The sequence below is a fragment of the Clupea harengus genome, chromosome 10, assembly GCF_900700415.2.
Source record: "Clupea harengus chromosome 10, Ch_v2.0.2, whole genome shotgun sequence".
Classification (NCBI taxonomy): domain Eukaryota; kingdom Metazoa; phylum Chordata; class Actinopteri; order Clupeiformes; family Clupeidae; genus Clupea; species Clupea harengus.
Genome location: NC_045161.1, coordinates 14905693 through 14919918, shown reverse-complemented (window position 1 = coordinate 14919918; position 14226 = coordinate 14905693). Strand labels below are relative to the sequence as shown.

At 41.2% G+C, this 14226-nt stretch overlaps 2 protein-coding genes across 8 annotated transcripts in view; one reads left to right on the top strand and one right to left on the bottom strand.

The window, feature by feature from the left end:
- The first annotated feature begins 9922 nt into the window (after positions 1 to 9922).
- LOC105898301 (cold-inducible RNA-binding protein-like) lies at positions 9923 to 10945 on the top strand. Its single transcript, XM_042708871.1, has one exon. It carries the CDS (start codon positions 9988 to 9990, stop codon positions 10462 to 10464), a length of 477 nt encoding a protein of 158 aa, XP_042564805.1. The 5' UTR covers positions 9923 to 9987; the 3' UTR covers positions 10465 to 10945.
- Positions 10946 to 12108: 1163 nt separating this feature from the next.
- The window catches only part of osbpl9 (oxysterol binding protein-like 9), a 35073-nt gene continuing 32955 nt past the window's right edge, over positions 12109 to 14226 (bottom strand). For all 7 annotated transcript variants that reach the window (XM_031575507.2, XM_031575508.2, XM_012825356.3 and 4 more), the window contains one exon: positions 12109 to 14098. In XM_031575507.2, coding sequence (XP_031431367.1) covers positions 14027 to 14098 — 72 coding nt within the window. In that variant the 3' untranslated portion in view covers positions 12109 to 14026. The remainder of the gene's footprint in view (positions 14099 to 14226) is intronic.

The window sequence follows — 14226 nt, the reverse complement described above, 5'->3', positions numbered from 1 at the left end:
CGTTTAATGTTTTGTTTATTTATAGCTGTGTGGCAGGAGTGGGCCACTGATAGCGCATGCTGTACTGTGAAAGAGGGCCTTTACGGATCCCGGGTAGGCTACTAGTCCAGGCGAAGTAGCGTTTTACGACAGACTAATTGTAAAATAATTTTTTTCAGCATAGATCATTTCTATGAGGTGTCCAAAACAACATACTAAAAGTCCTAAGACATCCTAGTTGAGGAAATATGTTTAATTCTCATCAATCTGAGATGTGTGCTAATAATGCATGGCAAAAATAAATGTATTTTTTTCCTTTACTCCTATCAAAATGAAACTTTACACAATGAAAGTACCCATGAAAAGTAAAACATTTTGAATTACAAGTTTCTTTTGAAATTAATTTGAATATGCACCAGAGCTCCATGCTTATTGAATATGTCGGCCCAATATTCATCCAATCATCCTACTGCCAATGGGAGATGGCAATGCTGCTTTTAGAATGGCCTCTAACCTGAAAACTGCCTGGCTTGGTAGTACCTGCCAGGGGTATGGTGTTTCTGCCTATGAAATTAGGACATATTTAATAAGTGTGACGCTCATGTGCATATTCAAATTAATTTCAAGAGAAACTTGTAATACAAAAAAAGTTACTTTTCATGTATACTTTTACTATGTAAAATTTTATTGTGGTAGGAGTAAAGGAAAAAATTAAGCCTATTTGGGTGTATTTTGGCCATATTCGATTAGTGTATAGCTCATTTGCATATTCAAATTCATTTTCAAAGAAACTTGTTATACAAAAAATGCTACTTTTCATGGGTACTTTCATTGTGTAAAGTTTTATTTTGATAGGAGTAAAGGAAAAACATTTTTGAGTATTTATTAAACTAGGATTTCTTAGGACTAGTATGTTGTTCTGGACACCTCATAGAAATTATCTATGCTGAAAAAAATTATTTTACAATTAATTCTATTTTTGGCTCCAAAATGGGTTACTTTGCCTGGCATATACAGCGTGCGGCGCATGTTGCAGCTGTTGCCAGCCAGTTATGCACTGCTATTGCATCCTACCACCCTTATTTATTATGCATGTATGACTAAAAATCTCCATGCAACAAGCTAGCCAACACAACTCATCACAATTTAAACACACAAAATTCCCAATATCAATAAAACTGGGCTTCAGGCAGCGCATGTTGTAAGTCATCAAAGCTAAACAATAACAAAATTCCCATACACCTTGCCGGGTAGCCTCCCTCTCCTGTCATATTAGGTTAATACTGCTAAAGTGGTCTTATTACCTACCGTTAATTGTTTACCTGTTTATCTGTTTATATAATTTAGGTTTACAAACCAAATGTTTGAAGATTTCATCTGCCATGTTCCTGATTGTTTCCCCTGTATAGCCAAGCCACATCCGCAAATTCTCATGACACAAAACACATGACGCTAGTGGGTGAAAGTGAATTGCATATGGCAAGGCCTCACTCATGTTGATATTTGTGTATGTGTGCTGCAGTAGTGAGCAAGTAAGATCAAACCCAGCAGTTTCTATCAGTGGATCCAATTTCAATTACAGTTTTTCTTGATTGTTTATCATGATTTTGATGGTTATGTTTTGTTTTTCAAAACACTACACACAATTAGCACAACCACACACCTAATAAGCAAAACACATCAGATCCTTTGCAAAAATGAAACACTTGTAAAAACTATACTAATTTAAAAAAAAAACATATTTTGTTACCATATGAAACACACACATGACTTAATTCTGTTTGTACCAGTTACACACTGCTGTTGCAAACTTTAGCACTTAGCAATTCTACTTCTCAGCAGATAAAGTTGTTTCATTTGAACCCCTATGTCTTTTTAGAATGTGTGCTAGGGTTGACTGAGAGACCTGATGGACATTATTGAAAATGCATGGTCACCGATAATGTTGGCTTGAATTTCTTTGAGCCTGATAGCATTATTGGCCAAAACCATGTTTATGATCCCTCTCTTGTTCTTGCGTGAATATGGGCCCCCTTCCTCCTTTGAAGTTAATTTGATAAATTTGGTCCTCCTCTTCTTTGAGCACGTTTTCCTCCTGCTTCAGGTCTTCCTCTTCCTCCACCTCGGCCTCGTGCTAATCGTGCTTACAGTTTTTCACAGTTGTTAACACACAAAAAGCTAAAATTCGGCACAATTTGCACAACCTTCACTTCATGTATCAATCGCTCAACCCAATTTGGCACTACTTCACACTCCCTTATCTGCATCTCACAGTTGCTGCCATCATTAGAAACTTCAGGATGGAGAACAGGTACGAAATCTAGTTGCCTTGTGTACTGTAATACTAATAATGTGCTCACAGTATTTGTATTTTGCAGGACTGAAAGTGAACTACACCGTGGAGGAAGAACACACACTTTCACCGCCGAACAGGAGACTGAAATTGTAAATATGGTGTGTGTGTTGTAGGTTGATGCTTAGAGATTTTACTTGAGAAGTGTGCAACAACTGAACATTGTGTGTAGTGTTTTGACAACAAGGTGATGTGTAATTGACATCAGAGTGTAAAGAAGGAAAGTTAGAGTCTAATGCAGATAAGGGAGTGTGAAGTAGTGCCAAATTGGGTCGGGCGATTGGTACATGAAGTACCAAATGCAAATTGTTGCATGTTGTGCAAATTGTGCCGAATTTTTGCTTTTTGTGTGTTAACAACTGAGAAAAACTGAGTTGGAGCGGGTAAGGGGTGTGAATGTGGGGTGATCAAACCTGGAGTAAAACACATTCAGATCGTCAGCCGGTTGAGGGTTCTCCATGGTACGGGGGAAGGTTTTGAAAACATGAACTTGAAAACTACACATCAGAAACCATGGATGGCTACACATGTCATGGCTACACATGTCATGGGGGTGTTCATTTAGGACTCTGAATGGTCATTTTTCCCATTGTCAATTTTCTCAGTTATCCATTGCCTGTCAGTTATAAAATAAAGTGTAGACATTTTCCATCTTTACTAAACACCCCTTTAGTTTCCTTGGTCACCGTCTTGTATGTATATGTATATTTGGGGTTTTTGGTTTGATCGGCATTGAGGTCAATCCTCCTCTTTCCTAACTTCCTCCCTTGTCCAAGACACCCTACCAACACACTCAAGTCTTAGTGTAGAGAGGCCTGCAGGACATCACCAACTATAGGAAAACCTTCCTCCGTACCATGGAGAACCCTCAACCCTCAACTGGCTGACGATCTGAATGTGTTTTAATGCAGGTTTGATCACCCCACATTCACACCCCTCACCCGCTCCAATTCAGACTTCACACAATCATCTGCACCCCCTGTTATCACCTCTCCCCTGACTTCCCACCAGCACTGACGGTCTGTGAAGCGGATATGTGTCAGCTCTTTCAGAGACAGAAGATAAGGAAGGCATCAGGCCCAGACAGTGTTTCACCCTCCTGTCTGAAAGCCTGCGCTGATAAGCTAGCCCCCATCTTCACACGGATCGTCAACAGATCTCTGAAGCTGTGTCAAGTCCCCCTCTTGCTTCAAATGCTCCACCATCATTCCAGTGCCTAAGAAACACTCCATCACTGGACTGAATGACTACAGGCCTGTCGCCCTGACGTCTGTGGTCATGAAATCCTTTGAAAGACTGGTGTTGACCCATCTGAAGGACATCACAGGCCCCATGCTGGACCCTCTGCAGTTTGCCTACTGGGCAAACAGGTCAGTGGATGATGCAGTCAACATGGGGCTGCACTACATCCTGCAAATTAAATCAAATCAAATCAAAATCAAATCAAACTTTATTTGTACGGCACATTTCATACAAGGAGGTAACACAATGCACTAACCGCACTAACCGCATTGGCACCGTAAAGGACTACTCAGCACGGTCATCGTCAAACTAAGAGACAGCTGCTGGGGGGGGGGGGGGGGGTTACAAACACTTGTAAAGAGACACAGATAAGTAAATAAATAAATGTTACATAAATGTTAAATAAATACATTTTACAGGTTACAAAACACTTATAAAGAGACACAGATTTAGCCAGATATAAATAGGAAATGATGTACTAACCGCACTGGCACCATAAAGGACTGCTCAGCACAGTTATCGTCAAACTAAGAGACAGCTGCTGGGGGGGGGGGGCAGGTACAAACACTTGAAAAGAGACAGCAATAAGTAAATAAATAAATGTTCCATAAATGTTAAATACATTTTACAGTTAGTGATAAGCGAGATCAAAGAGGTATGTCTTAAGTGCATGTTTAAAGGTTTCAACCGTTTCAGCCATTCTTAGGTATTCTGGCAGAGTGTTCCAAAGGTTGGGGGCATAGAAACTAAAAGCTGCTTCCCCATGTCTCTTTGTCCTGGCTTTTGGAACTGTTAGAAGTTCAGTACCGGAGGACCTCAGGGATCTACTGGGTGTGTACCTTGAGAGCATGTCTGTTATATATTCAGGTGCATGACTATGGAGTGATTTATAGACTAGTAGGAGAACTTTGAAATCTATTCTAAAACTAACAGGTAACCAGTGCAGTGATTTTAATACTGGTGTGATGTGCGCTCTCCGTCTTGTTTTAGTGAGGACTCGCGCTGCTGCATTCTGTATTGTTTGTAGTTGACTAATGGCTTTTTTTGGTAGACCAGACAAAAGCGAGTTACAGTAGTCTAGCCTGCTCGTGATAAACGCGTGCATCAGTCTTTCGGTGTCAGCCTGAGCGAGAAACGGTTGCACCTTAGCAATGTTTCTTAAGTGATAAAAAGATGTTTTAATTATATTTTTGATATGGGTTTCAAAATTGAGATCTGAGTCAAGTATGACGCCTGGGTTTCTGGCTTGGTGCTTGGTGTTAAGTGCTAGTGTTTTTAAGTGTGCAGATAGTTTCTCTCTTATGCAACACCTCGACTCCCCAGGGACTAATGCAAGGATGCTGTTTTTGGACTTCAGTTCGGCGTTTAACACCATCATCCCAGAAGTCCTCATCACCAAACTCACCCAGCTCACTGTGCCCGCCTCCACCTGTCAGTGGATCACAAACGTCCTGATAGACAGGAAGCAGCAGGTGAGGCTGGGTGAAATAACATCCTGCACCCGGTCAGTCAGCACTGGTGCACCTCAGGGATGCGTGCTCTCCCCACTGCTCTTTTCCCTCTACACTAACGACTGCACCTCAGGAAACCCATCTGTTAAACTCCTAAAATTGGCAGACGACACATCAGTCATCTGCCTCATCCGTGTTGATGACGAGTCTGCATATAGGCGGGAAGTTGAACAGCTGGCCCTGTGGTGCGGTCGCAACAACCTAGAGCTGAACACGCTCAAAACCGTGGAGATGACAGTGGACTTCAGGAGGAGCCCTCCCAGCACTGCCCCCCCTCACCATACTCAACAGCACTGTGTTGGCTGTGGAATCCTCCAGGTTTCTGGAATCCACAATCTCCCGGAACCTGAAGTGGGAAACCAACATCAAAACTATCAAGGCCCAGCAGAGGATGTAATTCCTGTGCCAGCTCAGGAAGTACAACCTGCCTCAGGAGCTGCTGATCCAGTTCTACACTGCAGTCATCGAGTCTGTTCTCTGTACTTCCATAACTGTCTGGTTTGGATCGGCCACCAAACTGGATAGGAATAGACTCCAACGGATAGTCAGGTCTGCAGAAAAGATCATCGGTGCTAACATGCCCACCTCTAAGACCTGTACACCTCCAGAGACAGGAAACGGGCAGGAAAAATCACTGCAGACCCCTCACACCCTTGACCCAACCTATTCCAACTCCTCCCCTGTTTGCTACAGAACACTGTTCGCCAAAACCTCCAGACACAAAAACAGCTTCTTCTGCCTCGCCGTCTCACTACTAAACAGCTAACCCACTGTGGCACTGTGCAATAACCCTGGATCAATATAATTACCACTGTACAATTACTCCCGCAATCATATTGATTTTATTCTCAAAAACAATATACATTCCACCCTTACTGTATAACTATACAGGCTGTATATTCTGTACTTGTTACGTCATACTCTTACCGTTTAATATTTATCCCTGCACTTCTTGCACTCTCCACTTCTTTGCACTATTTGTTGTGTTTACAATTCACAGCTCCTGTATATAGCCATTCCTCCTTGTATATACTTTCTTAGACTTCTTAGACCGTTGTACTGTTGTGTTGTATAGTGTTGTATAGTGTTGTATATTTTGTATAAGTACACTGAGAGCCACTTTACCCGGAGTCAAATTCCTTGTTTGTGCAAACTTATAAACGTGATTCTGATTCTGATATAAATAGTATATATAACATAACTTTAATTTCAGACCAGTTATGTGTCACTGTGAAGATTATTTTTCAAAGCAAATAGATTTGTTTTATTAATTTGAAACATTTTGGTAATCATTTCTATCACCAAGGTTTTGTATTTCTCTGAAAAACATTTTGTAGTAATATTTGTATTTGGTGGACATGGATTAACTCAAATTCAAACAGGCTGACTGCTGTGAGGTGGACAGTCATAGTTATATGGAAAGATCAATGGAAATGGCAAGGAAGAAGTCAAAAATGTCTTAAATAAAGTAATTTGAACATGAGATTCAGTTGTCTGTTTCTTGTTTAGAAAAACGTGTTTTTGTTTGACATTTTCGGGAAGTAATTTCAATAACATGTAGCATGATGCATAGGAGGAAGTGTGCAGGGGCTTAGCATTTCTAGGCTACTGCATCGATGTCAAGTCAAGTAAAATGTATTTATAAAGCACATTTAAAAACAACTCACGTTGACCAAAGTGCTGTACAATTAAATCACAATAAAACATATAATCAAATAGAAAATAGAAACAAAACAATTACATCACAATAAAATATTAAATGAAGTAGAAAAACAGAAGTAAAACACTCAACTAAGCATCTATATACACAGAAAGCAGATATACAAATGATCTACTCAGATCAGGACGATACAAATGCTAAAGAATAAAAGTGGGTTCTGAGCCTGGACTTGAAGGAGTCAATAGAGGGGGCTGATGTTATAGAGAGGGGGATGATGTTCCACAGTCTAGGAGTTGCAACAGCAAAAGCGCGGTCACCCCTGGATTTAAGCTGTGATTGGGGGACTGCCAGGAGCCCTAAATTAGACGACCTGAGGGGCCTGGCGGTGGAATAAGGGGTTAAGAGGTCTTCGATATAGGAAGGGGCCTGCCCATTCAGGGCTTTAAAAACAAACAGGAGCACCTTAAAATCAACCGTGAACCGCACTGGAAGCCAGAATAGGGCTAATATGGTCTCTTTTCCGGGTAGGGGAGAGTGGGGTGAGTTGTGCCAGTTTTTACTAAGTGACTTTAAAGCGAGGCCATGACATTAATGCTTCAAACTAAAATATGTACATATATTTCAGGATGTGGTGCATCCCTGGGAACAATCACTTTGGATCTGAAATATAGTATTTAAGAAATATAGCTTTCTTAAAAAAAGTGGTCTCGTGGCACAACTTGCCCCCGGTTTCGGGGTAAGTTGTGCCTTTAGAGAGAATACATTGGGGTAAATTGTGCCATTGATTATTGAAGTAAAACAGTATATTTTCATCTCAGAAACTGTGATGCTATATAAAATATAGACAAATTCAAACAAAATTACTCATTTAAGGTTTATTTAAAGTTATTTTACAACAATAAAGGCCGATTTTCTACAAGCTTATTGCGCCACATGAGCACATCAAAGGTCAATTTTCTTAAACAAGGCCTAGAGCTTCCTGAACACATCAAAACAAAGTTGAGTTCAAATGAAAAAAAAATAAGCAATTCTATTTAAAGGTAATTTACATTAACACATGTTCAGAACTAAATGATATTCAAATGAAGACCAAATTGACTGCAATTCTCTTCACAGATCTGGCCTACTACATAACATCCCACTTGTCGATGCTACAGGGGAATATACATTTCTGCTCCCTTCTGGCTGTACCACCAAGTTTTTGTGGTGTGGGTAGTTTCTTATGCACATCTTCTCTAGGGATGTCTCCATCATTTTGTTTGAAAGTGAAGATGGGCTTTCCATCCACAGACCTCTTACTACTTCGCTTTAGAAACTTTGCACTGATGCACCATCAACCTTCTCAACCAATCCAACGTAGTTGTAGGATTTGGTTTTGCCTGCAAAGTTCACAATGACAAAGTCCCCAGCACGAAGTCCCCACTGGCACAACTAACCCAGGCCCTTTGGCACAAATCACCCCAATCCCACCTTTTTGGAAAAAAATGCATCATTAAGCAGTTTTGATCTAAAATCATACTAGCTATATATACTCATAGTGTAGCTTACCAAAGCACTAAAACATGTGTGAAATGTTTTCAAACTTGTCTATAACTGTTCAGACACAACAATATAAAAAACCTTGATCATAAAATGATCATAAAACTGTTTTTTTTTAACTTAAATGTGCTTTCCTCTCATCCAATGAGGCTGTCTTCTTTGCAGGATGAGTACAATGGCTGACTCTTCAAAAATGTGTAGTCACATGACCAATTTTCTTCTATGGTTCCCTAGAAACAGGGGGTGGCACAACTTCCCTGCTGGCACAAATCACCCCACTCTCCCCTACCGGTCAGGAGCCCGGCAGCAGCGTTTTGGACTAATTGTAGGCACGACAGGGACGAGTGACTAATTCCAGTATACAAGGAATTGCAGTAGTCTAGCCTGGAGGATATGAAGGCGTGGATGACCTTCTCAAGATCTTTGGGTGACAGGAAAGACTTGATTTTGGCAAGGGTGCGAAGTTGGAAGAAGCTGCCTTTAACTACTGCATTGAGCTGTTTGTCAAATTTAAAGGCCGAATCGAATATCACACCAAGGTTTTTGACTTGGGGCTTGACCAGAGTAGACAGATTGCCTAGGCTGCTGGTGGTCAGTTTGATGGAGTCAGGGGTGCCGAATAATATAACTTCAGTCTTACTTTCATTTATTTGTAGGAAATGTTGTGCCATTCAACACTTGATGTCCTCAAGGCAGTCCAAAAGACTGTTTAGATTGCACCGGCCATAAAGCTGTGTGTCATCTGCATAGCAATGGAAGGAGATGTTGTGCTTTTGAATAATTTGACCAAGGGGGAGCATGTAAATAAAAAACAGGACCTAGGATGGAACCCTGTGAGTACCCGCAGGAAAGACTAGGAGAAGAGGAGGAAAAAATTCCTAAATTCACAGCAAAACGTTTATTGCTGAGGTAGGATGAGAACCAGCTCAAGGCAATACCACTAACACCAACCCTGCACTGGTGACGGTCAATTCAAATGTTGTGATCCACTGTGTCAAAAGCTGCACTGAGGTCTAGAAGAATCAGAACAGCAGTCACCGGAGTTAACCCAGAGGAGCAGGTCATTGGATACTCTGGGCTATTATGAGCCATATGTTATATATATAATATGTTATAGATGTGCTATATTATTTTGTATATTTTGCATTCCGCAAAATGTTACGGCCAGTAATTGCAGCCACTTCTTGACATGAGCAAGCAGACGTTCAAGGTAGGTGACGTGTTGTCAAAATTAAACTCAATGTGAAATAAACAGCCAAGCCAAGATGTCAATAGTTTGACCACCAAGCTAACCTAACGCTAGCTTACGCTAGCTTGAAACTAGTAACATCATATTTGGCACGGTGTAAAAGTTCGGTTAACAAGTCAGTTGTGTGTTTAGTCGTATGACTTCGTAAAAGTTCGGTTAACAAGTCAGTTGAGTATTGAGCCGTATAACTTCGCAGAATAAAAAACAAAACGACGATTTTTTTAAAAGTCAGGCAATCGACACAATTTCTCAACGAAAGAGTAAAGGTCCTGGTATTAGCCAATCAAACTTATCGTATTTCCCATTCCGGTCAGATGATACGTTTTAACCAACCACAGACCGGAATTACGTTCTCACTTCCGGTTTTACCACGGATAATAGCATCGACACCCATTTTAACTGGGACATCACGCAGAACATTCCAGCTCAACGACAGACGAGTTTAATCAGCGATATGTCTGAAGAGGGAAAATTGTTCGTCGGTGGGCTCAGCTTCGACACAACGGAGCAGTCCCTTGAAGAAGCATTCTCTAAGTATGGGGCCATCTCAAACGTTTACGTTGCCAGACACCGGGAAACCCAGGACCCGCGTGGTTTTGGTTTTGTCACATTCGAGAACCCGGAAGACGCGAAAGACGCATCGGCGGGAATGAATGGACAGTCTTTGGACGGCAGAACGATCCGCGTGGACAAGGCCACAAAGCCCGGTGGCGGTGGCGGAGGTGGTTACCGCGGTGGCGGAGGATATGGAGGCGGCGGTGGAGGATACGGAGGCGGCGGTGGATATGGAGGAGGCGGCGGCGGCGGTTACGGCAGAGGTGGTGGTGACCGTAGCTACAGCAGAGGTGGCGGGGGTGGCTACTCTTCAGGTGGAGGCGGAGGCTACAGTCGGGACCGGGACCAGTCTGGCGGATATGGTGACCGGTACTAGGACGGCTATGGCCGCAACGCTGTTGTCGACTAGATTTCAGCCTGCTCCCTTTTCATCACCTAACAAAGAAGCCCTCCGCAAGAAACCAATTGTTCAAGTTCTCTCTTTCTTATTTTCTTGGCGATTTGCAAATCGCCTTTCTATGTTGAATTGACTTGCGTGCGGGGAAACACAAAAAGGGGGGGATGTTAAGTTTCGGGCAGTAGAGTCAAAAGCAAATCTGCCTCGTTGACGGCTTTAGTTCATTTGAGGCCAAATCTTTGTCTTTACCCAGTGGAATCAGGCAACCCAAACGAATCAACCTTTTTAAAAATGTACTAATTCAGAACAGTTTTGCTCCGTCTCCGTCTTGCTAGTTCTCTGAGAGATATCTATGAACATTATGTCCCATGTCCTTACGATTACTTACACTCTTTTTATATGTATTGTAAAGGCTACTTTCTATGTCCATCTGAAGAATAAAGTATGAACAGTCAAAAAATAAATGTTTTGGTGTTTATTCATAGCTAAAAAAATGCCATGTGTTAGCATTAGCAGGAGTGGCTACAGCTAGCGCATGCTGTACTTGAAAGAGGGCCTTTATGGATCCCGGGTACAGCGTGCGCCAGCTGGTTATGCACTGCTATTGCACCCTACCACCCTTATATACTACGCATGTCTAACTAAAAATCTCCATGCAACAAGCCAGTCAACACAACTCAATGACAATTAAACACATATAAAATTCCCAATATCAATAAAACTGGGCTTCAGGCAGCGCATGTTGTAAGTCATCAAAACTCACCTACACCTTGCTGGGTAGCCTCTCCGTCTGTCATTTAATGCTAATACTGCTAAAGTGGCCAAATTACCTACTGTTAATTGTTTAGCAAAATGTATCTCTGTTTATATAATTTAGGTTTACAACCCAAATGTTCCATGTACCCTAGCACGCTCACCTTGATACGAGTAAGATTTAATTTGCCATGTTCCTGATTGTTTGCCCTGCAGAGGTTTCAATGCATAGCCAAGCCACAGCCGCAAATTCTCAAGACACAAAAAGTAGTCAACTCATTGAGCTTTAATATTATGCATCAATAAATGAGAGACAAACATGGTACAATCAATGTTTATGATCTAGGGAGAAATACAAATTAGTTTGGATTGCCATACACCTTGGCGGGTAGCCTCTTCCTCTCCTATGTCATATTAGGCTAATACTGCTAAAGTGGCCATCTTACCTACTGTTAATTGTATTGTATACATATGTTAAATGTATCTCTTTCTCTGTTTATCAACTTGATGTTTACAAACCATATGTTCCATGTACCACATGTATGCTAGCATACTCGACCTGATACGAGTAAGATTTCATCTGCCATGTTCCTGATTGTTTCCCCTCCCCTTTTGCCACAAGCCCCCCCCCCCCCCGCGACCTAACTCTGCCCGTTACTGGCCTTCTCCTACAGGAAGCTTGCACATTGAGCAGACCAGAAGGCTTGTAACTTAAGGAAAAATTAGTTGTCTGGACCAGGACCCAAACTGCTTTTGTGACAATCATCAGATGATCTACCCATCATATTAAATGTATAGCTCTTTAATATTGATTGCAGAGGTTTCGATGCATAGCCAAGCGACATCCACAAATTCTCATGACACAAAAAGTAGTCAACTCATTGAGCTTTAATATTATGCATCAATAAATGAGAGAAAAAATGGTACAATCAATGTTTATGATCTAGGGAGGAATACAAATTTGTTTGGATTGCTCTCTCCCAAGCGATAGTGGGTGAAAGTGAAATGCATATGGCAAGGCCTCGTTTTCATCTACAAGACGACATGAATGAAAGAGAAATGGCTTTTTTGAGCAAATTCCATCAGAATAGAAGACTTCTCCCTCTGTTCATCGCACATAATCCAAAATGTCAAGTCCATCTTCTCCTCTGCACAAACTCATGTTGATATTTGTGTATGTGTGCTGCAGAAGTGAGATAAAACCCAGCAGTTTCTATCAGTGGATCCAATTCCAATTATTAACAGAACGACTGCATCACGTAGTTGCCTATATAAATACTTCTGATGAAATGACCCATTCCAGAAGCAGATGATTCCTCAAGATGTTATATCTTACATTAACTCATATTTAAAGGCTTCTCATTAAACATCATCACAGCAGTGTAATGCACTGATTTGTAAACCTTGTGTTTATTTAGACTAAAATTTTGACATCTCACAGAAGTGTTTTTCATATTCTGGTGTAGCCTTGCAGGATTATGTATAATCCGAATATATGGTGAACACTAGATCATGATGTATTGGACAATATTATTCTTACCGTAAACTACACTGCCACAGGTACTACTGATTGAATTTGGACACTCAAGCAGCATTCTATAAAAGTCTGCCTCACTGAGGCAGTGAAGGATGTTATCCAATCAAATGATGGAAAGAAAAAATGCAAGAAAAACAAACCGACAAACAAAAAAACACTCAATTTGTTCATGAAAGCTAGCATGGTTTGTATCAATATGACAAGGTAGGTCCCCTTTTCTGTCCCTCTTGCAGAAGCAGCCATGTTTTTCAGGGCTGCTCTTCAGACCTTCATCATGTAATATTTACATGGACACAGGGTCTAACAGAAAGGAACCAGGAGCAGAGAAATATTGATTGTTTTCCTCCAAAATGGGAAAAAAAAATGTTTGGAGTGAATGGAATGGTTTCTGATGTGTAGTTTTCAAGTTCATGTTTTCAAAACATACTATATTGCCTGCAAGAAAGACCCCAAAAAAATAAAAAGGAAATAATAATAAAAAAAAGAATATATTTCATATGTTTCTAAATATATATATATATAAATAGTTGCAGATAGCTGTAGGCAAGTCAAGTTCTCCCCCTCTTCGCCAGGGTCCACCGTTATAAGGCCTTCAATTATTCCAGGAGAGACAGCCTTCGATCCTCAGTAACCAGTTTCCCTGAGATGCAGAACTCTGTTGTTTTCAAGGTTTGTTCGACTCAAACCCCACTTACTCTGCTTCCCCTCCACCCTCCTCATGGAACAGAGGGAACCTAAGAGGAGGGTGGGGTTCTCCTTCACCTGTGAGACTGCGACTGTTGTTTGTGTTGCTTAAGGGCCTTGATTCAGTTTCGTGTCTCAAAAGTCTTCAGTTTATTTTATTACTCTATCAAATCATTCAAGGGTTTATTCTTAAAGGGGAGGTGGAAAGCAAGTGGGGGGGTTTTTGGCAAGAACTTGAGTTGCACATCTTTTTTATTTTATTTCATCTTCCATGTTTCTTATATCGCTATTTTGTTTTCATTTGTTAGATCATTCCAGGTTGTTGTTTTTTTTCTTCTAACTTAAAAAATGCTAAGCTGCGGTGTGTGTGTGTGTGTGTGTGTGTGTGTGTGTGTGTGTGTGTGTGTGTGTGTGTGTGTGTGTACACACGTCAAAAGGCCAGTCGTTCATTCCAAAGCTCAGATGAGAAGTGGTCGGGAAAAGGGGAATAGAGTTCTTATTAAGACTCGAGTGTGTTGGTGGGGTGTCTCGGAGAGGGGTGGAGGTTGGGAGAGAGGAGGGTTGACTTCAATGCCGTGACGCCATCCTCTTCAGAAGGGGCTCGTCATATACCCAGCACTCGCCGTCCTCATGAAACAGCTGTGGAGGGAGGAAACAAGACAATCCTGATCAAACCAAAAACCCAAAATATACATATACGCACAAGACGGTGACTAAGGATACTAAAGGGGTGTTTAGTAAAGATGGCAAATGTCTACACTTTATTT